Source organism: Chroicocephalus ridibundus, chromosome 29 (assembly GCF_963924245.1).
Source record: "Chroicocephalus ridibundus chromosome 29, bChrRid1.1, whole genome shotgun sequence".
In the NCBI taxonomy this organism is placed as follows: domain Eukaryota; kingdom Metazoa; phylum Chordata; class Aves; order Charadriiformes; family Laridae; genus Chroicocephalus; species Chroicocephalus ridibundus.
The window spans coordinates 188,883-213,526 of record NC_086312.1 but is presented as its reverse complement, the minus strand read 5'-3'; the positions used below and the strand labels follow the sequence as shown (position 1 = coordinate 213,526).

At 48.6% G+C, this 24,644-nt stretch overlaps 1 protein-coding gene across 7 annotated transcripts in view; it reads right to left on the bottom strand.

The window, feature by feature from the left end:
- The window catches only part of BRD4 (bromodomain containing 4), a 78,381-nt gene that overhangs the window by 16,629 nt on the left and 37,108 nt on the right, over nt 1-24,644 (bottom strand). For 4 of the 7 annotated variants that reach the window (XM_063319076.1, XM_063319075.1, XM_063319074.1 and 1 more), the window contains 9 exons: nt 23,589-23,726; nt 21,162-21,297; nt 16,248-16,531; nt 15,354-15,713; nt 12,934-13,062; nt 8,630-8,839; nt 7,583-7,782; nt 5,586-5,884; nt 3,670-3,780 (listed from right to left, as the gene is read on the bottom strand). In XM_063319076.1, the coding sequence (XP_063175146.1) occupies nt 3,670-3,780; nt 5,586-5,884; nt 7,583-7,782; nt 8,630-8,839; nt 12,934-13,062; nt 15,354-15,713; nt 16,248-16,531; nt 21,162-21,297; nt 23,589-23,726 (1,867 nt within the window). Of the gene's footprint in view, nt 1-3,669; nt 3,781-5,585; nt 5,888-7,582; nt 7,783-8,629; nt 8,840-12,933; nt 13,063-15,353; nt 15,714-16,247; nt 16,532-21,161; nt 21,298-23,588; nt 23,727-24,644 lie in introns of all 7 variants that reach the window. The other 3 variants (XM_063319072.1, XM_063319073.1, XM_063319071.1) reach the window with 1 other exon arrangement.

Sequence of the window (24,644 nt, the reverse complement as noted above, 5' to 3'; positions counted from 1 at the left end):
CCCAACGGAGGCTTAGCTTTCATTGCTAAAGTCTTAATCGCTACTAATAATTAGTGCAGCTGCATGATTTCTCCCCCCGCCCCCGATGGGTATATTGGGTCCTGGGAAACGTTTCCTGAAATATTTGGGGGACGAAATAACGCGAGCGATGAGGATGAAGAGGGAGAGCCCTTCCTTTTTGCCTTTAAACCCCCCCAAATTCAGCGCCTACCAAAAATTTGCCAGATTTCAAGCTGCCCGAGCCCAAACGCCAACGCTCAACCTACCCTGGATGCTTCCAGGATGGATTCTGGGCTGGGGGCGGGGGGGGGGGAGTGTGTAATTTGCATCCACTAATTACTAATTAGAACACGTTAAACCGGAATAACCCTCTCGATCGGCACCTCCGGTTTCTCAGAGCTGAAGGCGAAGGCTCAGTCCCAGCTCCAACGCTACAAAACCGGTATTATTTTTATTTTCCCTCCCTTTGAAGCCTCCTCTTTTCCCGGTTTTGGCCAATTTTTGGCCAAACGCTCCCAATTTTATAAAATAACGTGTTGAAATTGCCAGCCACGCGGAGGGATGGAGCCGTCGCATGGATTCAAGGGGGGGGAAATACAAATCATTCCGATTTTAAAAAGCTGGGGGTTGCAAAAAGGCAAGAGGCGGGGTCGTGGGAGCCGCTGCCGAGCAGCGAACCCGCACTTTTAAAAGAGAATGAAAAGGGAGTCGCAATTAATTGCAATTAAATCTACCTTACAATTTCATCGCCTCTGCTCCTGTGCGTTAGCGCCAACCGCCTCCGTTTTCGTTACGGTAAACGCAAGCAAACGCAAAAACCAAGGCCAAAAAAGCCGCGTCGCCGACGTTCGGCACCGATTTTCGAGTCACAAACATTTATCGCGTGGAATTACCCCACCGTGGGGCGGTCGGGGGAGCGGGGGCGCAAATAAAAACCTCGTTAACAGAGAATAAGATCGTGAAGGTGCCAGATCTCATTAAAAATCGCAGGGCAAATTTTGAAGCTTACCAGGGAATTTGAAATTTGATTTCTCCGCTTAAGCCAGCGCCGGCGTTGCCACCATTATCCTCCCGGAAAAATATTAATAGATGTAAATATTTTAGAGCGGCCAAACTAAACCGCCCCCGTCCTTCTCGGGGTTATTAAATCAAACACACGCCCTGAAAAATGTGTCTTCCGACGTCTTAAAAGGTCTTTGAAAAGGTTTTAAAATGTCTCAGAGACTTAAAGCACCTTAAGGGGTCTCTGAAAAGGTCTTAAAACATCTTAAAGTGTCCTAAAAGGTCTTTAAAAGGTCTTAAAACGCCTTAAAGCATCTTAAAAGGTCTTTTAAAAAGTCTGAAACCACCTTGAGGAAACGTAGAGCACCTCATACGGTCTTTTAAAAGGTCTTAAAATGACTTAAAGGGTCTTAAAAGGTTCTTTTAAAAGTCTCAAAACATCTTCAAGTGACCTAAAGCACATTAAAAATTCTTCAAAAGCTCTTAAAACGTCTTTAAGAGTCTTAAAAGGTCTTTTAAAAGGACTTAAAATACAACTTAGAAGTGATTCCCGGGATGGAGATCTACGGGACTCGGGGCAAATCCCTGCGCTGAAGGGTTTCCTTCGTGCATTTTAATCGGAAAGGGGAGGAAAAAATGGTTCAGGAGAGCAAAAACGCACCACGCGCTGGCAATTAATTAATTAAACGAGACAAATTCTCTTAATTAACCTCCTACCCCAAGCGTTACGGGTGGGTTTCATCCCCTGAGGGGGATAATTCCAAGGGTATCCATGCCGGAGCCGCACTGGGCGGATAACGCCCGTCTACGTTGGCCAAATGAAGCCCAAACACTCCCAACCGCGTTGGCCAACGCCGCAGAAAACATCGGATTTGGGGAAAAACAGCAAAAAAACCCAGGATGAAAACATTTAAAAACTCAAAACGCAAGAGCAACCCGCGCTCCTCCGCATCCGCCCAGCCACCGTTTTGGGGAGAAAGACTCAAAAAAGAGCATTTTCCACTCAATCCAAAGGCTGCTTTTTGCCCGGAGGAGATTTTTGGTGCTTTTCTAGGTTTTCCTCATTTTTTTCTATTTTTTTTCTAATTTTTTTTGAGGTTTTTCTAATCATAGCGCCGCTCATTGACACCGCATCCCGAAAATTCCCACCTTCCCACCTGGCATCACCCACCGCCGCGCTCCAGAGGGAGCCCCGAGACCGCCCCTAGAAACCATCGCCCCAAAATCCATCCTGGTGGAAGAAGATCCCACGATCCCGTCGAGTATCTTCGGGAGGGGGAAAAAAAAAATAGGAGAATTTGAACTAAAATGCAAATTTGGAGATTTACAGCCAACAGGTTTAGCGGGGAAATTTTCTCGGACGGGGTTCTGTTGAGAAACGGGATTCCGGCTCTGGATTTGGGATGAGTTGGCGTTGGGCAAGGTCAACGCTCCGCCAAAGGAGCATCGTTTTGGTTGACGGGCTGGCGAACTTGGGAGAAATGAAGATAAATCGGATAAAAAAGACTCGATTAAGCGCATAAATACGGCAAGTTTTGCTGTGCCCCGTCACGCAAAAGAATTTAGCACCAAAGAATTCCATTTTCTGATCGCCGCGCGTCACCCTGAAACGCTCCACCGAAAGTTTTCAGCCTCCTCTAAGATAAAAAAAAAAGCCCGATTCTATTAAAAATACATAAAAATAGGTAAATATGTTCAATGGTATCAGAATCCCAACATCGCCCAGATAAAAACATCCCCAAAAAGTAGAGGATCGCTGGGAATCATGGCCCGCACCGCTCAAAGGTGAGTCTGATCTTTATTTTTTGGGGTTAATTTTATTTTGGGGGGATTTCTGCTCCTTCTTCTGGTGCCGTTTCCCCTGCACACCCGACCCAGCTCCGACAAGGAATCCCGATTATTTTCTCCTACTTTCCCAACCCATCGGAGATGATTTAAGTCTTCCCATCGACTTAAAATGCTGGGATAAGCCCGGCTTAAAACCGGCTTTAAGTGACGACGCAGATTTTGCTTCCCTAAAAACCAACGCGAGGAAGAAAAGCAGAATAATTAAGAAAAAAAATATGAGAAAAGCCTAATTTCAGCCCGAACGATGGTGGTAGGGGGGAGAAGGCGAGAGTTCTGCAGAGCGGATGCTGCTCCGGCGATTAAAAAATTAATTTTAAATCATTTAAAATCTGAAATTAAATTTTAAATAATTTAAAAATTTAATTTTAAATCCTTTTCCTTGATGTAAAAATCCGGCTTTTCTACGTAAAACCCCGTTTCCTCTGTCCGTCTCCATCTTTCTCCGTGGCGCAAGCGGTGCTGGGGGAAACGGTTTAAGAGTCTCTTTGGAGGGAAAAATACAGCGTTTTTTTCCTACAAGTACCGATTTTGGGGATTCTGCAGACAACGGGTTTTGCCTCCCGCGCTCACGGCCAAGTTCAGCAAAGAAAATCTTCGGAAAAAATCAACGTATTTGGCTTAAAACGGGACAAGTTGTCCCCGTCGAGCCCCAAAACGGGCTGCGTATTGATGATTTATTTTTTTTTTTTAAATTATAGAGAAAAACAAAAACAACAAAAAAAAAAAAAAAGAAAAAGAATTAAAAGACCGAGCCAGGAATGAAAACGTATTTATTTATACAGAAACCAGGACTGAGGCGTTAAAGAAGCTGCGTCTAACCTGTTTCCGAATCTTCGCTGTCGGAGGAGCTGGACTCGCTGCTGCTCTCGGACTCGGAGGAGGAAAATCCCTTCATTTTCGAGGAGCCGGCGACGACGTCCACTTTCTCCGCTGCAAGGGGACAAGGCGACATCGTTAAGGGCTAATTCATTAATACTCCCCCCCCTACACCTCCCCCAGAGGAGCTTCCTCCCGCCGGGCTGCGCCAAACGGGGCTGAAAACCCCCTTGAGTCGATTTTTCGGTGCGTGAGTTTGGGGGGGGAAGGAGGCGGCAGGAGGCTGAGGCAGAGGAGAAGCATCAAATTGCTTTTTTTGTTAATCGCTTAAATGAGAATAATCAGAATACGGCGAGAATCGAGACGAGCGAAGAAAAAAAATTATTCCATTTCCTTCGCTTAGAAGCGTAACCTTGTCCTTTCTGAATCGCTTAAATGTGAAGAAATGAAAGCAAAGAAAAAAATCTAAACCTTTTCTTCAAAGTGTAATTGCCTTTCTCATCGCTTAAATGAGAACTAAAAAAAAAAATGAAAATTTTTTATTTAAAAGTATAAAATTGCCTTTTTTTAATAGCTTAAGTTGAGACTAAGTACGAATAAAGGGGAAAAAAATTTAACTTTTTTGCTTAAAAGCAGACAATTGCCTAATTTTAAAATTAGCCTAAAAGAGATTAAAGGCAAAAAAAAAATCTTTTTTTTTTTTTTTTGCTTAGAAGTATAAAATCGCCTTTTTATTAATAGCTTGGATGAGAACAATCAGAACAAAATGAGAATAAAAGCGAATAAAACGGGTCAGCCACGGCCAAGGAGCTGCTCCCGGAGCCCTTTGCTAAACCAATACACGGAAAGGAAAAAAAAAAGTAAATTAAAAAAAAATAAAAATCTATATTTTAGAGTAAGTTTATTAGAGACATGGATATTTTAATGTAATAAAAATAAAAATTGGTATAAAAGGACTATTTAACTGGAATTTATGGACGTTAACAAACGGGATAGAAAAAACCTATTTTAGTTTTTTAAAGATTTAAAAGAATAGATTTAAAATAGATTTACGATATTAAAAATGAATTGAAATTTCAAAATAGATTAAAAGATTAAGAGAGACGAAAATCGATGTGGAATGCGGGCGTCCCCCCCCCCCCGCCTCGCCCCCACCCCCCGGCCGCTTCGTCAGAAAGATCGTTAACGGGTTTGAGAAAAATGGACGTTAATTGGAATTTAAATATTGCCATTTGGGGGGGGCTGGGGGGGGGAGAGGAAGGAACCCCCGAGCTGCCGGGTCGAGAGAGAAACAGCACCTTAAACACCCTTGGAAAAAAAACAAATAAAATCAAATAGGATTTTAAAAATTCAAAAAAAAAAAAAAAAGTTTGACAAAATTAAAGGCGATTATTCCGTAAATAAATACAATTTTCAACTCTCGAAATTAAAGAAAAACCTCGACGTTTAAAAATGAAAGAAACGAAATAAAACTTAAAAAGATCTAAAAATGTAAAGCGTAAATAAAATTAAAGACAGTTACATAAAATGACATAATTTAATAAGTAAAAGTAAATAACATTTTAAAACCTAAAAATCTAAAAATTAAAGAAAACGAACATTTAAAAATTGAAGAAAGTTAAAATGAAAATTTAGAATTTGAAGAAAATGAAATATTGGAAAACAGCAAAAACTTAAAGAAACCCTAAAATATTGAAAAGTAAATAAAATTAAATATTTAAACATCTTAAAAAATTAAATGCAACTTGAAAAAATTTGAAAAAAACAAAATTAAAGAAAAGAAATGAAATCCTCTTTTTCACTGGACAAGGGCATCGAGCGCCGAAATCCCCGCCCCCATCCTTTTTCCTCCCCATTCTCCACCTGGGAAACCATCGCTCAAATAAGGGGAAAAACCGGATTTTGAGGCAAAAAAGTACCTTGAGGTTTCCTCTTCTTGCGCAAACAGGACGTGACGTATCTCTCCAGCTCCCGCAGGGTGGATGGTTTCAAGGTCTCGAAGTCGATCTCGATCTCGTCGGGGTTGGAGTTCTTGAGCGAGGGCTCTCGCGACTGGATGATGTGGACGACGCGACCAAGCTTCTCGCCGGGCAGTTTGTTGATGTCCAGGCTGAGCTGCCGCTTCTCCTCGTAGGACATGGGCTTGCACTTCTCCTCCTCCTCCGACTCGTAGGCGGGAGGGGGTTTGCTGTTCTTCACCGCCACCGGCTCCTTCTTACTACTTAAGAACAATTAAAAAACGTTATTAAAGAATCACGCCGCAAGCAGCCGCTTGGGTCCAACCTCTTCAACGGAACCACCAAATCGCTCCATTTTTCATATTTTTACTTTCCATCCATCTTTTCTCATGTGAAGTTTGAGCATGAAAGCTCGACCACGAGGCTGGGACGCAGAGAGCTGAGCTCAACTCTTAGACAAGAAGGTTGAGCTCAAATTACCATTAGACACCCAAGGTTGAGCTCAACCTGCTGCAGACGCCCAAAATTGAGCTCAACCTGCTGTAGACACCCAAGGTTGAGCTGAACCTGCTGTAGACACCCAAGGTTGAGCTCAACATGCTGCAGACACCCATGGTTGAGCTCAACTTGGTCTTAGACAAGAAGGTTGAGCTCAACCTGTTCTAGACACCCAAGGTTGAGCTCAACCCGCTGCAGACGCCCAAATTGAGCTCAACCTGCTGTAGGACACCCAAGGTTCAGCTCAACCTGCTGTAGAAACCCCAAAGTTGAGCTCAACTTGCTCTTAGACAAGATGGTTGAGGTCAACCCACTGTAGACACCTAAGGTGAGCTCAACCTGCTGTAGACACCCAAGGTTGAGCTGAACCTGCTGTAGACACCCAAGGTTGAGCTGAACCTGCTGTAGACACCCACGGTTGAGCTCAACCCGCTGTTAAGACACCCCAAGGTTGAGCTGAACCTGCTGTAGACTCCCAAGGTTGAGCTACCCATCCCAACTCTTGCTCTCCCAAAGAAACAAGCAGCTCCAGGAGATAATTCTGAAAAGCAGGAGCAGCTCCAGAGGGGAATTTCCTTTACATCCGCACTTGGATGGACCAAGGCTCAACCGATGCTGCCCGTTTCTCGCCGGGAACAGCAAGAGGTCAGGGTGTTTGGGAGCCTGAGAGCCCGTACGGAGAGGTAAAACCCAGCATCCGCAAAAAAATATGTTCCTAAGAAGGGAAAAACCCAGCTATGGGGACTCCTTGCCATCACCCTGGGGGTTCTCCACACTACGGAGGTAGATTCCTAGATGTTTATCTCACCGTTTGCAACGGATTCAGTGTTAACACAATTAATAAGCGAAGTCTGGGTAGAAAATCACCCCCGAATTAGAAAAGAAGAGGTTAATGGAGTCACAGACAATCCATTTCCCTAAATTAACCTGCTGGGGTTTATTCCAACGTCTGAAGACACCGAATGCTGCGGTGAGGCCTGGGGACAGAGACAAGCTCCAAGATTTCGTTCGTTATTTCCTTCTTCCTTAATTTCATCTCATTACAGAGAAATACGCCAAATAACTCTTTTTCGCCTTGGGTTAAATCCTAAAATCCTGCCTCCCCTTCGAGCCGGCAGCAGACGGGGGCTCTCGGCACCTTACCTCTTAAATGTGAAACCTACGGCTTCCAAAAATGAAGGGACAGGGAGGAAAAATGAGAAGATTTGAGCCAATAACGCGACTCCACGTGATCTTTTTTTCCCCTCTTTCCTGTACTCGGCACGTTCACGTCAGCCACGGGGAAAAGCATCCGCCCCGAAAACCACAACGTGACCGCGAGCAACGCCTACGGAGGCGAGGGGCTCGCAGCGAGTCAGCCCTGGGGCGTTACTCGTCAAGAATTAAGTTAATTAGCAAAAAGAAATGAAAAATCAGAAGTGCTGTGCGGTAAAAGAGGACGGAAGAGGGACAGGGCTGACCTGGAGGTACTGCTGTTGCTGTTGCTTTTCTTGGCCTTCTTGGTTGGCGGTTCCTTGGCTTTGCTCTTCTTGGCGTCTTCCAGCTCCTCCTTCTTTTTGTGCTTCTCCTTCTTCTTCTCCTTCTTGTCTTTCTCTTTTTTCTTTGGTTTGTTCTGCTGGGGCTGGGACAGGGCTGCGAGCTGCTCGTGCACCGCTTTAAGCTGAGAGACACACGAAGATCAAGATACTTTTACCCGGCGCCTCCTCCTTTTCCATATTAATTAACTTTTTTCTACACCACCCAAGGGCAGGCAGCAAACTCCTGCCGGCGGGGACCACCTCGGTGTGTCCTACCAGGAACTGGAAGGACCATCTTGAAAAAAACCCCCACAATTCCTTCGTGCTTTGCTTGAAAACTAACAATTCTGGGGGCATTTTCCAGCTGATGGTCACTACGGTACAACTAGAAAGTCTACGGCTTTGAGCAAAGTCATATTAATTAACTTTTATCTCTGCTGCCTAACGCTTTCTTATCTTCTGACATTAACTATGTCGGTTCTTCCAGCTTTTCATCGCACCCTGATTTCTGTATATTGAATTATTGACCACTGGGAGAGGACGGAGACAACCTCTTTAGGGGTATTTCTCCTCGCTCAGGCAGAAGTGGGCTGCTCGCTTCGTCAGCACCAGCGATGCTTTAATTACCAGCGCTAATGACGCCGTAAGGATGCGGGAGATAAGGAGCGCGGCTCGTTATCTCACCGGCTTCCCCCACGTTGGGTAAATCCTTGCTCCAGCCCATGTCCTGCCTGCTCAGAAGACACCACCCGAGGGCAGGCAGCAAAGACGTGCCACCGGGGACCACCCTGGCGTGTCCTACCAGGAACTGGAAGGACCAGCCTGAAAAAAACACCCAATTCCTTTGTGCATCACTTGAAAACTAACAATTTTGGCGCACTTTGCAGCTGATGGCCACTATTGTACAACTAGAAAGTCTACAGCTTTGAGCAAAGGCCCCGAGGCCACCAAGTTCCAGAAGAAGGGACACCCCCACATCCATCGGGGTACCTGTTCCTGGAGCTCCGCTAACCGCTGAGCTCGCTCTTCCTCGGAGTCATCCGACGAGCTGTCGCTGTCGGAGGAGCTATCGCTGCTGCTGTCGCTAGACGAAGGGGGAGCCACCTTGGTGGGAGGCGGCACCACCACGGGAGAAGAAGCTGGAATCACAGGTTCTTCTGGTTCATCCGGCATCTTGGCGAAGCGCATCTCGAACACGTCCTGAAAATACAAGGGGAAAAATAAACGCAAGGTTTGGCAAAGCGGGATGCTGCCAAGTGTGGTTGCGATCTCCAGGCTGGTCCCTACAGACGTGTGGTCTCTACCCAAGCGATCGACACACCGCGCTGTCGCAGACAAGAGGATTTCCTGAAAGCTCCAAGTCCACTTGGAATTTTGACCGTCTCCAAGATGGTTCTGGGGGAAAAAAATTACCGGCAAGAAGGACGAGACTCATTTAAAAGCTGCATTGTGCAGGTTCTTGAGATCCTCGACATCAGCTGCTGCAATTCCCTCTTCTTGTCACCAAGCCTGGATTTTCCCAACCCACACCCTGCGAAAACCACCTCAATTCAACCCAAACCCTCGCGTAAGGGCGTTTCCCGTTATCCTCAAGAGCGATGCGTGCGGAGCTGGTTGAATTCCACTTATCCCAATGATGTGAAACGCCTTTTTTCTCCTAAAACTTGACACCAAAATCCATTTTCATTTAAACCTAAGACAAGGCAGATAAGGTGGGACACCCTGGTTGCGTTTAGATCCTGGCTGTATTGCTTGGAGCCTCCTGACTTTGTTTGAAGGAAGAGTTTTGAATGTGTTTTTTTAGTTTCCCAGAAGAAAAACGAGTGCCGCCTGCACCCAAAAAGAGATTTTTTTTTCCCCAAGGTGCCACCTTGTGAAGGGCCGTGCACTTGCAGACAAGAAAATGCCATTTTTTAGCATCTCCTACAAGATGAGACCCGAAAATGGGTTCGATTCACCTCCTTGTAGGTGCTCAGGCACTTATTTTGGAGCTTAGCAACTCCTTTTGGAGCCCGTAAGGAGATCAGCAACTCCCAGAAGATGACTCAAGCGATGGTGGGAAGGACAACCCAAGCGTCAGTGTCCACCTCTTCAATGCCGAATCCTAAGATAATAAAAGATAATTTCTCCTCCTGCCCAAAGGTTTGACTTTCAGGCTACAGTTAGTATTTATTTTTGATATTTCCCAAGTCCTGGGTGTGTGGCTGGGACCGGGAAACCATCGGAGAAGATCCATGATTCCTTTCTGAAGCCCAACGGACCGTAAATATTAACCGTGTGCGCACGGTCATACGGATTTATACAACTTATCCAAAATCCTTCAACAAACCAAACACCCCGTGATATCGAATCACGCTGTTTTAACTCATCGCTCAAGCGACGTTTTCCTTCCCGGAGGCTTCCAGCTCTTCTACTTGGGGCTCATCCTTGAGATTTTTAAGGACCTGTTGGGCTCTTCCCATTGTTTTTGCGTTTTCCTTCTTAAAACGCGAGCAGGCGGAGCGTTGTTGGACCGTATTTCTCCATCCTCAGCCTCCTCGTGCCTTTATTTGGGGCATTTTTTCAGGTTTTCCAGGCGCTGGGGATGTTGCTTTGCTGCCTCCACCTGCTGGCAGAAATGCCGTTCCGTTCACGTTCGCGCTCAGGCTCAAATTTCAAGGGAAGGAGCAGAAAAACGCCGGAGGAAAAAGGAGAGATTGCCGAGCTCTTCCAGCGACGGCATCGCTCGTGGGATGCACATTTAATTGTCAGTGAATCACTGCACTTAATGAGTGTTTACAACCTAATTATTGTTTTCCATCAACCAGAAAGTCCGGTTCTTGATTATCACCAGCAGGCACGGCTGCGCCACCCCATACACTCGAGTTTTAAGAGTCAGAAATAAAACCTTCCTAGTTTTTTTATACCTATTTAGTCTTCTAATTAACAGGAAGGCTAATTTAAAGGTCCTTGGTGTGAAGTTAAAAAACAATCCATCCATTCAGAAGCAGCCAGGTTAAGAAAAGCCCTCGGCAGCTGGAAGATTCCTAAAAATCCACCCAGGAATGGATGGAAGAGAAAACCCTGGGAGCGGATAATGAGCTAATTAATGCCTTATTAATCAGGCATTCTTCCTGCTACTGGTTTGTACATCACCTGTAGCGCTCACCCGGCCAAACATAAACCATAAATCTCTTCCAGGAGCTGGCGTTAGCCCTGAAGATCCAAGAAGCGACGATGAAGAAGTAACAAAAAGCGGAAAAACGAGTTATTTCAGTGGCGGACGTTGCCAGGACGGAGGGACAACGCAGCGTCTTGTTGAGCAAGACGCCGCGTAGATTTTCTTTATGGGAGGCTCAAGCCCAAACTTGAATCCTCAGCCTTCTTTCCAAACCTCAGCAGCGCTCCAGAAACCCCTTTCTTCATTTTTATTTTTGAGAACAATTTTCTCAGCAGAGGAAAAGCAGAGGGAGAAGCGACACCCCTGGCGTCAGCAGGTGGGGAGCAGGATCCAGCTGGTATTTTGGTACCCGCCTCCGTCGCATCCCCACCACGGGGCTGCCCCGATGTTTAACGCCCATTTTTGGGGGATTTTTACAGTCAAAAACGCCCTTTTTTCCTCTTCATGCCAGAAATCCAGTTTCCCCGAGCGGTTGCTCCGTGCGGGGACGTGTTCCCGAGCTCGTCCAGGGGATCGATGCGGGTGAAATCCTGATTTCATACAGCCCTCGCTCCAGACGGCGTCACCTGGCAATGCCGGTCGCTGAGGACTTTCCTCAAAAAAAACCAAGGGTGAAAAATCCCAAAGAACAGAAAAATCCCAAGTTTCCGTCCAACTACTCAGCGCTTGGCAGCCTGCGAGAGGAGTGACTGGAATTTCAGATCGGATTCATTCTGCTGCTGGTTGGAAAATGCTCCGAGACGTCGTTTAAAGAGGCTGCGACGTCCTTCGGTAGAGTAAAACAAGGAGAAAAAGAGCAGCCAGAGGGCGAGCGGCGAGTTTTCCAGGTTTTTCTTCCCATAAAATCCAGAAAAAAATACGAAGACAACGAATTCGACGAAACTCACGCTAAAAGCAAGCCGCAACACACATCTACTCAGCTCAAATTAAACCAGCCCAAACCTGAGCTGGATTTTTATTACAAAAAACCCAATGAAAAATGCTAAGAGTGCCTAAAACCATGGCTTTGTTTCCTCGACCCTCGGCCGCAGCTTCACATCTGGGTCGAAGGGAAACATCTGGCAGCCTTTTCAGGAGCCGGCAATTTTCCTCGAGTGAAATCCCTCTACGTCACACAGAGGGTTTTGACGCGGGATTTCCAGTTAGAAAAATCCAGCCGAGCTTTTAATATCCAGTTCCTCCCGCTTTTTGGGGTTGTTTTCTTGAGTCAAACGTCCTGTAACCTAAGTTTTTCCCCCCAATTTAATAACTTTCCCTCCAACTTAAGAGCTTCCCCTCAGGTTAATAGCTTTTCCCCCCAATTTATTAGCTTTCCCCCCATAATTTAATAGCTTTCCCCCCAATTTAACAGCTTCCCTTCCAATTTAATAGCTTTCCCCTCCAATTTAATAGCATTTCCCCCCAGTTGAATAGCTTTTCCCCCAACCTAACAGTTTTTCCCCAGGTCTCCGCTGCTTTCGGGTGTAACTCAGTCCCTTCCTCAGCCAGTTTTTTGAAGTTTAAAGCAATCCAGGCCGGTTTTCTCCACCGTCTCTCCCAGATCCGCTCGCGGCGAAGCATTTTTCCCTGCTTCGACCGGGTGACGCCACGCAGCAGCTCCGAATTATCGAGAAACGAGGGAACTGCGAAGATTCTGGGGAGTGGCGGAACGCGTGGATGAAGCCAAGCGCTTCGTTCAAGACGTGCGGCTTCTTTATCAGCTAATTCTTTTAATTACAAACCCTTCAGGAACGAGCGGAGAGCAGAAAACTTCACCGTAAAATGAGGGAAGATGTAATTAAAAAAGCACAACCACGCAGGTACCGTTGATTCTTTTCTTTCTAGGTGTTTTGGGGAGAAAAGTGACATTTTGGAGCCGCGCTTTTCCTTTCTACTCCTTCAGCAAAAAGGTACGACGACACAAAAAAGGCAAATTAAACAAAATAAAGAGTTTAAAGAAGCAAATTGGGCTGAGTCGGCTCACTCCTTCCATCACTTCTACAGCAAAAAGTATCGGTTTTTTACCATTATCTACCACGCTGGCGTTTTTGGGGGTTATTTCAAGACTACGTGGCCTTTGTGCTGGAAATATAAGCCAAGAGAGACGCCAGCGTTCATCAAAAACGAAGCGGGCCGCGACAACGCGCGTCCTTACCTGCAGTTTCCGTGCCATGGCCACCACCTCGTGATCGGCGGGGTTGTACTTATAGCAATTGGAGAACATCAATCGGACGTCGGCCGCAAATTCCTGAGCATCTCGGTATTCCCGGTTCTCCAGTTTAGACTAGAAAGGAGGGGAAAGGGAAAGAAAACCAACAAAACTCTCTGCTGTTAACCAAATACACCAAATCCACGGATTGAATAAACACATCCCTGTGGCGCCCACGGATTTCACGCACCTGTTTTCTCCCTACGCTGGAATGCCTAGTTTTGGTCAAAAGAATGATCAGTTTTGGTCAAATGAAGGATTATGGATGGACTGTTTATTAAAAAATGACTAATTTTGGTCAAAAGAATGAACAATTTTGGTCGAATGAAGGACTGTGGATGGTTTATAAAAAAATAATGACTAATTCTGGTCAAAAGAATAATCAATTTTGGTCAAATGAAGGACTGGGGATGGTGTGTAAAAGATAACTAATTTTGGTCAAAAGAACAATCAGTGTTGGTCAAATGAAGGATTGTGGATGGTTAAAAAAAAATAATGACTAATTTTGGTCAAAAGAATCATCAACAGTGGTCGAATGAAGGATTGTGGACGGTTTATAAAAAAATAAGAGCTGACTGTGGGCGTCCTCAGTGATGTTCAGAAGAGGACAACGTGTTCTCCGAGCCACCTGCTCACTGTCTACATGGCTGACAGCAGCCAGGCGATTTGGATGAAGAACCGGATGGAGATGCTGCGAAGAAGAACAGTGTTGAAGGCCACGAGTACGAACCCTGGCTCCACCTGACCTCAACCAAGAAGGGCTGAACCTCCCCGTGTGCCCAAGATCCTGCGTTAGCACAAGAATACGGTGGGCTTTGCTCAGATCGATCCCCCAGAAGGAAGACCTCAAGAGTTGTTTAAATGGTCGGAGGGACAGAAGACACCAGGATGGTCCTTCACCCAACGATGAACGATGACTTTGTGGACGCAGGGGAGAGGATTCAACCACCTCACCTGCTTTCAACCATCCCCCTTCCTCCAGGAACCAAGTTGGTGTCTCTACAGCTTGGACCTCCACCCCAGGAGGGCACAGACCTGCTCTACAGTGACCTGCTCCTGTCCCAAGCCTACGTGGAGCCGGGAGAACTGATCCAGGTGGACACAGCCTTGAGATGACCCCTCATTGCTCCCAGTGTCGCATCCAGCTGTGGCAACGCCAGCTGAGCCAAGAGAAGCTTCACGCCTCCTTCTCCCTCCCTGGGAAAGCGGGGTCGGGTTGGACAACTGGAAGATGGAGAACGTTCCAACAGCTGTCTCGGCAACATCTGCCAAGGGTGACCTCAGACACGCAGCCCTGCCAGAGAGTTGGGCACTGAGACGTACAGGCAGCTCCGGACGTGCAAGACCTAACGCTCATGGCCGGCCAGTCCGGAGGAGAAAGGAGAACGCCAAGAATGGAATTCGGCGGCCCCAAGGTTTGGCCCATCAAGATCCACGAGGTCGGAAACGCCGTGACGAAGGAAGAGCCACGGCGGCTTCAGCCCTGCTGCAACTGCGGGAAGGGAAAACTCGCTCCTCGGGTTTGAAAACCCAGAAACAAAGTGGGCGAAAAAAAGTTAAAGACTTTTAAATGATGAATTTAACTAAACCTCTAACTAAAAAGTTAGAGTTCTAAATAGTGAACTAAGGTTTGATAACTAAAAAATGAAAGATATTCAAATAAAGAATTAAGCTTTCATGGCTGAAGTTGGACTTCAAAATAACGAATTAACATTTGATAACCAAGAAGTTAAAAGAAGATTTCTAAATAACAAATTCAGGTTTCCCAGCTAAAAAGTTTGACTTCGAAATCCTGAATTAACATTTCAAGGGACGACTTTGCAGTGGCCTTTAAAAATTAAACAACTCTAATAATGAATTAACGTTCCAAGGGGAAGCGTGGATGAATTCGCATCTGTTCTTTAAAATGAAGCGATTTTCAACCAGAGGGAACTACCTGTGCTCAACAGAAGAACGATTTAGACAAGACAACTTCGGAAAGATGGGCCTTTATTTTAAAAAGAATTGAGAATGGGGTTGGTGTAAAGCAAATCCCCTTATTCCTGTGATTGACGCTCTCTGAGGCCATCTCCTGGCCTAAAAAGAAAGAGCAGATTTATACAGTAATGGAAATTTTCTATAAAAAACCCCGTGCGAGCGTTTCCTAAGAGCCCGTCTGGAAGGATGCCGGCTTGTTTGTTTTTCCCAAATGTCACGATACCAACCAAGAGAAGAAGAAAAGAGAGACCGAATGTACCAGAAACCTACGGCCAAAATAAATCCGGCAGACATCTGAGGACGCCTGGTGCGCACGCGCGGGGCGAAAAATCATCTTTTTTTTCTCCTCTCAGACCCCCGACCTCCCCCTCCTCTACACCTGAGCTTACTTTGATTGTGCTCAGATCCATGGGATGTTTAATGATATCGCAATAATCGTGCAGTCCCAGTGCTTCCACATCCACAGGTTTGTAGAAGGGCCAGGCGTAGGCAGCGTGTTTCTTGGCGAACATCTCTTTGATGATGCCGCTGCAGTATTTTAACTGCTCGGAGATTTTGCTACTCTTTTCTACCACGTGCTGTTGAGAGTCTGGAACGTCCTTCTTTGGAGGCTTCACCGGGCGGCTGCTTTCCCGACGCGGACCCAGCTTGGTGGACTTGGGTTCGGCGGGCAACGATGACGATTCATGGATTGGGTCGATGGTCGTCGGCGTGGTGGTGTCTGCTTTCCTCTTCACCCCTTTTTTTGTCTATAACCGAGCAAATAAAGCATTATTAATTTGGGCATCGTACTTCTGGGCTTGAAGCGAGTTGCGTTTCTCGGAGCGTTGACTCGGGTTCACCAGCGCTTGTGACAAGAAGGACTTTGGAAGCCCTTCCAAAACTATTGAGATGTTGTTGACCTGTGCGGAGCTCGGCAGAGAAACACATGGATTATCTCTGCCGTACCACCAAAGGTCAAGGGCATGAGTCACTTCAGCAACTCAAGATTTTCTTCCCGAGTCACATAAAGCTCAAGGAAAGAAAGTTTTAAGCGGATGAACGAGGTTTCCACGCAAACCTGTGTGGAATTCCCCACGGCTAACGTTAACCGGTGTCAGAGAGGGTCACCGCAGGCTCCTCAAGTTTCTCAAACCATGATTTTTTTGACCAAACTGCGGCCGTTTGGCTTAAAATGAGACTCCGGCAGCAAAGCAAACAGCAACCGCTTGACCAACCACGGCGCTTCTATGCCGTGAAGACAATTAAAGCCGTCAGGTTAAGATAATTAAGGAATGACTCACCTTCACGGGCTGGGCGGGCGTTGGGATAACGGGAGGGTGAGGCTGGATGGGTTGGGGAGCCGGGGCCGGCGGCGCGGGGGCCTGGGGGGCCGGTGGAGGTGGCGCAGGAGGTTGAGGAGGCACCATCGTCATGACGGGCGTCTGGACGATGAGGTCGGGGGTGACGGAAGGAAAGGAATGAGTCGTCTGCACCGACTGGAGGTTCTGCTGCGGCGCCTGCGTCTGCGCCGGGGAGGATGCTTGGGTTGCGTTCGGTACCGTCGATGATCCTGGTTTGGATGTCACTGCCAAGAGAAAAGAAAGAGAAGGTTGTTTCTCCCTTCAAACTTTGTCATTTTAACGGGAAAAACAATTAATGTTTTGTAATAAGACCGTTTAAAGAACATTGTTCATTAGGTAATTAAGATCTTGCAGTTCCTGCTCTTGAGCAACCGGCCAGGGAGTGGTTTTCCTTCAGGACGACTGTTTTTACAGCTCGCGCGGTGAAATGGCGAAGCAGCTCAGGACCAAACTGCGCCAAAACCCCTCCAGAGAAAGACCAAGATCAGGCCAAAGGCATCTCCTCTCCCCGCCTTCCCTTCACACGAGGCACTCGAGCGCATCTTTTCCTGCTTTTTCCTAGGAAACGGTTCTTGACTATCATCATTTTGGAGCCAAACTTGGGCAGCTCCTCCTTCGGGAGCGATTTTGTGCTCCGGTATCAAGAAGAGTTTCTTAATTCTTGGTGAGTCAAGTCACGGCACTGTCCGGGGGAATCTCTCCCGACGGCTGGAGTCCTCGTTTCAAACACGGAGCCACCGGAGAGGTTGGGACATGAGGTTGGAAACGTCACCTTCTGGTGGCACTGGCGATGTCACCTCCTCGCTGGAGCTGCCGCTGGGTGAAGCTTTGACCAAGCTTCCGAACCTTCCGGCATGGAAAAGGGGGAACGCTGGGACACACCACCCTGCTTCAGCAACGTGACATCAACCCCAAAGTCCGGAGAAGGTTTGGGCAGCCTCTGCCAGGAATCAGACGTACCTCGTTAGCAATAATTCCAACCCCTCTTCCAAGAATCACTCCCAAAAAATAATTAATTAGAAAAGAATCGCAGCCAGACTGGCTCCCGATCCGCCCCCAGGAGCTGCGATTCCTGCAATCCCGCTAGAAAAATGTCGCCTTTATTAAGAGATGCTCAACTAGGAGCCGATTCCTGCCAAAAACGATAAAACCCGGAGTTTTCATCCTGTTCTCCCCGCAAAGTGACACCGGAGTGCTCTCTGCAGCAGCCGGGGGACACGTAGCCAGAGGGATCCCGTGGTCCTGCTGGGATCCCGTGGTTCCTGCCACGATCCTGTGGTCCTGCTGGGATCCCATGGTCCTGCTGGGATCTCGTGGGTCCTGCTGGGATCCCGTGGTCCTGCTGGGATCCCGTGGTTCCTGCCACGATCCTGTGGTCCTGCTGGGATCCCATGGTCCTGCTGGGATCTCGTGGGTCCTGCTGGGATCTCATGGGTCCTGCCAGGATCCTGTGGTCCTGCTGGGATCTCACGGTCCTGCTGGGATCCCAAAGTCCTGGTGGGATTTTGTGGGGCCTACCGGGATCCTGTGGTCCTGCTGTGATCTCGTGGGTCCTGCTGGGATCTCATGGGTCCTGCTGGGATCCTGTGGTCCTGCTGGGATCCCACGGTCCTGCTGGGATCCCAAAGTCCTGGTGGGATTTTGTGGGGCCTACCGGGATCCTGTGGTCCTGCTGTGATCTCGTGGGTCCTGCTGGGATCTCATGGGTCCTGCCGGGATCCTGTGGTCCTGCTGGGATCCCACGGTCCTGCTGGGATCCCAAAGTCCTGGTGGGATCTTGTGGGGCCTACCGGGATCCTGTGGTCCTGCTGGGATCTCATGCGTCCAGCTGGGATCCCGTTCGCACAGCAGGGATCCTGTGAGTCCTGCTGGGATCCCGTGGCTCCTGTCAGGATCTTGTGGGGCCTGCCGGGATCCTGTGGGTCCTGCTGGGATCTCGTGGAGCCTGCTGGGACCGTGAAGCAGCTCTGCATCACTGAGGCAAAGCCGACACGTTTCTCCTCCTGCCTTGCGCAGGAGCTTGAGATCTCCAGCAGAAACCCGCCGGGGGGGGGGGGGGCTGCAGCATAGCGTTCCGACCAGCACCGCACCTGCTTTTCAACAATTTAACCCCAAATCGCTTATTATACGCTGGACTTCGCGCACGATGTGATGTAACAGGAGGCGCAGCAGACTGGAGGGAAACGATCTCGCAGGTCCTCGCTATTCCAGACGGTAAACATACTCTAGTCTGTTATTCGCTATAACAAATCACAACGTAGCGGCACGAGGCGTGGGATGCTCCAGCCCACCTACGGTTTCCGGCTGACCTACGGTGGTCAACGCTACAGTGCGAAGAGCGGGAGGGTGACACGCTCGGGTGGGGACCGACGCGTTATACCCGCTGTAGGGGGGGTGGCAGAGGAGGAGACCCGAGTCCGTAGGCGCCTCTCTACGCCGTGGAGGCAAAAAGATCTTCTCTACAGACAACCTCATCGCTTCTCCTTCCAGGAGATGCTGAGAAAGGGGATGGCCAATAATTTTCTAGCCAAGGAGAGCTTCTCCCTGCGCACAGTATCGGAATACGAGGCATAGTGCCTAAAAAAAAAGCAGTAATTTAAAAAAATCTTAGCTACCAAATAATCACGACTTGGTCACGCGCAGAAAAACCCACAAGTTGGGTTTGCTGGTGCTTCAAAAGCTGGATGTCATGAAGCCGAAAGGACTCAATGACACGTAGAGACGGAGAATTAAGAGCTGTGCAAGAAAAACACGCGCGGAGACACACACAGACCTGTAACGGAGAGAGACAGAGACAGCCAAAAACGCCAGGGGAAGGGAAAAGAAAATAAAGCCAAAATGATTAAAGCAGTTTGAGACGTTTGGCTCCACAACCCTTTTTTTGTTCCTTGGTGTTTTAGATGAAAAGATGTTCTGAAACTGGTATGACGTCCCTCTATGCAGAAAGATGACGCCTCTCGGTAATAAATCGGGGAAAACTCGGGGGATTTAGCAAATATTGGTGGTTTGAATTTGCACGCGCTGTCCGGGCGATGGCAGTGCAGAAAGGTTTTCTCTTCCAACAGCTACTGAACAACGTTCGACAACTACCGGAGACCGATTTCTTCTTTATTACCCTGACAACTGGGCCCCAAACCCTTCGCGGGTCAACGCTCAAGCTCCCTGGCCACGCTGATTTTCCAGTAAAACTGGGAAAATAACCTGTTGGGATCCCAGCGCCACCAGTCCAAGGCCGAGCTGGGAGGAGACATGAGGATTCACAGCGTTCCAGAAGGGCCGCGGGATGCTCGCGCCAGCTCACAGGCAGTAAATACAGTGAAAACATCTTTTTTTGGGGACAGAAGCTCGGGGACGGTCCTGCATGTGCCATTTTCCTTGGTATCGCACAGTGTTTGGGTTAAAAGGATGAGAATGAGACAAGACGGAGACGAGAAATGTTAAAAATCAAGAAATCCCAAAACCAAAGTGGCCGTATGCGATGAGACGCTGCTGAGATCCAAGTCACAGCCAGGATGTTCTCAACCCTCTGAGGAACGATGCGACGGCGTCGGCAGCTGGCGTGGAGCCTGGTGAATGGTTGGTATTCCAAAAAAATGAGATAATGAAAACCTTAAGTTATATATGGGATAACCTACGATGGCATGACGGGCTGGGGAGATGAGCGGAGAGCCGCGGACGTTGTCTACCTCGACTTCAGCGCCGTCTCCCGTAACATCCTCCTAGGTAAGGGTCACAAGCGAGTGCTGGACGAGTGGACAGTGAAGTGGCTACTGGTGGTCCTCAGGGGCCAGTACTGAGTCCAGTCTTGTTCAACATATCAACGACCTGGATGAGGAGTGGCTGACACACCAGAACGCCGTGCCACCATCCAGCGAGACCTGGGCAGGCTGGAGAGCTGGGCGGAGAAGAACCTCGTGAAGTTCAACAAGGGCAAGCGTAGGGTCCTGCACCTTGGGAGGAATAACCCCCCGCACCGGTGCGGGTTACAATCATGGAATGGTTTGGGTTGGAAGGGACCATAAAGACCCCCCAGTGGCATCCCCTGCCCTGGGCAGGGACACCTCCCACCAGCCCAGGTTGCTCCAAGCCCCGGCCAACCTGGCCTTGAACCCCTCCAAGGATGGGGCAGCCACAGCTTCTCTGGGCAACCTGGGCCAGGGGCTCACCGCCCTCACAGGAGAGAACTTCCCAACGTTCTCCGCACCAGGATTCCCCCTGTAGCCGACACGTTGTGTCACTGATGGCGTCATCGATGCTTTTCGAACACAACGCAACTTTTTTAGGGCGCCGAGTCCATCCAGGAGGACGCGAAATGCGGCTGTGAAACTCCAAGAGGTCCGACACAACGGAATTCATGTGGCCTTTCAACAACTGGACTTTACCCTCGAGGTGCTGCGAGGGCTATTTCATCATCTCGGCTCCGCGACGGCAGAAATTAAACATTTTCCTATCGCTCTCAACATTCACCTTCATGGAAAAGCCGGGAACGAGGACGTTTCACCAGCGCTATAAATCCACGTGCCTTAGCAGCGCTGTATTTGTGACAGAGTCTGTCCCCAGCGCTCCTCCTCCCCCAAAAATGATGCCCAGAAGCCACCGACGAGGGACTTTAGGACGTGGCACAGCTCTGCCGTTCACCGGAGAGAGAGTCTCAGGCAGAGAGATGAGGCAGCCTCCCCCTTCCCACCCGATTTTAGACGCCCCACGCAATAAAGCAAGGAACGGACAACATCCCATGGAAGGATGGCTGGTTTTAATTAACGCCCCAATTAAACCCCCCAATTTAGGCAGGACGAAAGCGGGCTGGGTTGAGCGTGGCTTAACCGCGAACGTCGTACCAACCAGCGTCGTTACCTGCTTCCTTCCTCGCGCGTCCTCGTCCTTTCGTCTGGGCTATAACGATTTCCGTTTCCTCCTGGGTCATTTCGGAGATTTTCTGCAGGAAAAGCTTTTCTAGAGCTTCTGCCATTAAGACTATGTCATCCCCTGGCTGGAGGAAAACCAGATACCATAAATTAGGCAAAATATATATGGAAACAGATGCCTTTTATATAAATATATACGTCAAATTTCTCTCTAGAGATATTTCCAGAGAGAGGACTCGGTGTTTTCCCCCCTCCTTAGCGCTGCTGGTTTTATCGGGGCGCGGCAGAAAGGCGTACGGGATGCTGTCCCACGTGCCAACTGCACGGACAAATCCTCACCCAAAAGCCCTTACACTTTAGAGGTCCCACCAGATGATGGGCAGGGCCATCACTGAGGAGATGTATCGGAGAATAAACCCACACAAGGCGTTACCTGTAGGCGGCAAAAGCTGTTTTCCAAATGAAGGGAGGAGGGAAAAGAGGGAAAAAGTGGAAAAAGAAAGAGCTGGATTAAGCCAGCCGGTCATTTCCACCACGAGAGAACCCCCTGACATGGTGGGTCTCACGGAAGAGGTCTCTCCATAGAACGCAAGAAGAGCTCAGCACGGCCTTGCAAGGAGATTTTTTCCCTAAAAAAGGAGTTTTTTAAGGAGGAAGTTGGCTGTTGGGAGCCTTTACTTGTTGCTAAATGGGCGCGGAAGGAGAGGCCGGCACCAAGCGGCGCTTACGGATCTGGAGGAGAAGCCTGTGTTTGCCAAGATCAAGGCGCACAGAAAGGAGGACGCCTAGAGAAGGGGAGATCTCCTGCCCGGGGGCCTCCTGAAGCAGCGCGGGGGAGAAGAGACAAGAGATAGGAAGGTCTGAAGTTGTTTTGTGGCTATTAATAAAATTTGCCGGAGAGGGAAGGACACGCAGCAACAGAACAAGAGTCTGGATTGCTGTGAAGACGATAAACCGGTGGCCATCGCTGTCGCGCCATGGTGACGCCAAGAGAAGGCAGTTCTGTCTCTGCCACGGGCACGAGGAGGGTTAAAACCACGCTCGCCCATGAGATGGCGCGGACAAACCTGCCCGGCTGATGGTTTGCAGGCTCCGTGAGGTCCACGAAGATGTTTCTTTAGATGATTTTCGGCCTTCTAGCCTGGAGGAGACCGGTGAAGATCAGGGAGGGCAGGGTATGTGAGGGAGAAAGCCGGCAGGGGGAAGTCACCGTGGTGGGAGAACGTGGCAGAAGACTTTCAGGTGCATATTAATAATTTGAAGCCTTTAAGAGTCTATTCTCGTTCCAGCTGCATCGGACTGGCTTGAACCAGGAAGGGCAATGGCCAAGGAGATGGTCTTGAAGGACCGAAACTGCTAACGACGATTTATTTGGACCAAAGTAGGAAGGTCTTGTGCAATATTTCTGAGAGGAAGAGGGGAAAAAAAAGGTCAAAGCGCACGAGGGTGAAGCAACGGGGACGGAGAGAAAAGACCTGTGAGATGTGAGGGCAGAAACCGAAGGGGAACCGAAACACTCGGGCAAGAGGTGGGAAGGCCGGAGCGGTTGGGAAGGGAAAGGCTGGAGAGGCTGAGGCTCTGACCACGGCCCGCTGACTTCGAGGACGGTGATAAACCCTCCGTTTGCTATTTGCTGTCATTTTTGCTACTTAAGAAGGTAACGAGCGAGCGTCTGGCGCTCAGTACGGCCTGGTGCCACCTCTGGGAGAACCTTCTCCACCTCTCCCAGCTTCACCATCACCCCCAGGTTGCGGTGGATCGCCGTTTGTGGAAACGCCCTGGGATGCTCCTCACCCCTGTGGATACCCTTTCCTGCCCCCCAAGGAGGTTGCACAACCGTTTATATAAAATGCTTTTCGGGATGTTTCTCACTGTCCGGAGCGGAATCTTCTACAACCAGAGGTCAGGGTCAGGCATGACAAACTCAACGTGCCGCTCCGTATATTCCCGTTGGGTTTTTTTTTTCCCCCTACCAGATTTCAGAGTTTCAAACCAGCCTCAAGTCGGCTTCTTAAAAAGAATCACGAAGCCCAGCCCCACTTTCTCGAGGATTTGTTCGGTAACGTTCGCGGCTCTGCTTAAGTCAGACACAAAGAAAAATCTTAAAAGTTTCCTTTTAAGAAAAAAAAAAAAAAAAAAAAGGAGAAATGATGTCTAGACTGATGATATCTGCTAATAATTCTTCCGGGAGGGAAGGCAAAGCCAGCCCTGTCTGGTCTTGCTTCTCGGCAGAAAACAAGACGCGCCTGAGCTCCCGTCGGCTTTAATCCCGTTTGTTCTCCGAAAAAAAGCCGATCTGGGCGGTGGTTCCTTTTAAGGACCATCGGAACAAGCAACTCCCGCGTTTCCGCGCCGGTCCAACGAGGACACGGAAGATTTCCCTCGGAAAAATGCAGATTCAGGGAACTTTTCGTACCTTATTGTAGATGTAGCAGTTTGTAAACATCGTGTTAAAATCCTGGATACATTCTTGAGCGTTCCAGTAGTAGTTATTCTCCAAGCGTTTCTTTATTGTTCCCATATCCATCGGAGTTTTAATTATCTTATAATAATCCTGCAGAGGGACAAGAGGGAGACGTCAGCGTCAGAACGAAAACGTCCGCCAAGTTTAAGGACCGGGATTTCTCCCTCTCATCCCCGGACCCACCTGGGCGAGACATTTCCCCCCGCCCCGAGCCGATATTTAACTGCCAGATTCAGCCCCCATCAGCCTCTCAACCGGGATTTTTACCTAAGCAGAAGGACAAACCTTTGGCAGAGAAATAATTTAACCCCCCCAAAATTTCCCAATTCCGGGTTTTCATTTAAGAATGGTGCCGAAAAGCCTTACGGGAACCGAATGACCCTTTGCGGGAGGTCACCGGTCGAAGGCAGCGACGGAGAGAACTGGGGAAATCTGATTTATTACAGCCCCTTAAATGCATCCGGATTAACACAAAAGAAGGTGTTTCTATTTTCGGGCGTAACGTTTAGAGGGGGGGGGGGAAAAAAGAAAAAAAGGTCTGGAAACGCCGTTGCTATAGAGCCGTCGCTCTCCACATGCGACAGGGAGCTCGTTCCTGCCGTGAAGAAATTAAATAGCCTAACGCTCGGGCAATAAATTATATATTTAGAGCTGTAGTATTTAAAGGTAGAACAGCCAAGGGAAGTGGGGGTTAGGCAGAAACATCGCCCTCAAGGGAGAGCATCTCAAGGGAGGGAGGGAAGAAACCTCTCCTGGTGGGAGCGGGAAGGCTCCAAACCAGCCGTGCGGCAGAGGAGAATGGTGCTGGGCTTTATTATAACATATCAGCTATAAATTCTGCTCCAATTTTTGCTAGTTCTGGGGGTTTTATTCTGAATCCTCCCGGTGAGGGTGCCCGGGTTGAGGCAGGGAGCGGACGCTGGGAATCAGAGAACCATCGAGGTTGGAACAGACCTTTGAGATCATCAAATCCAACCATTAACCCAACGCTGCCAACTCCACCCATGT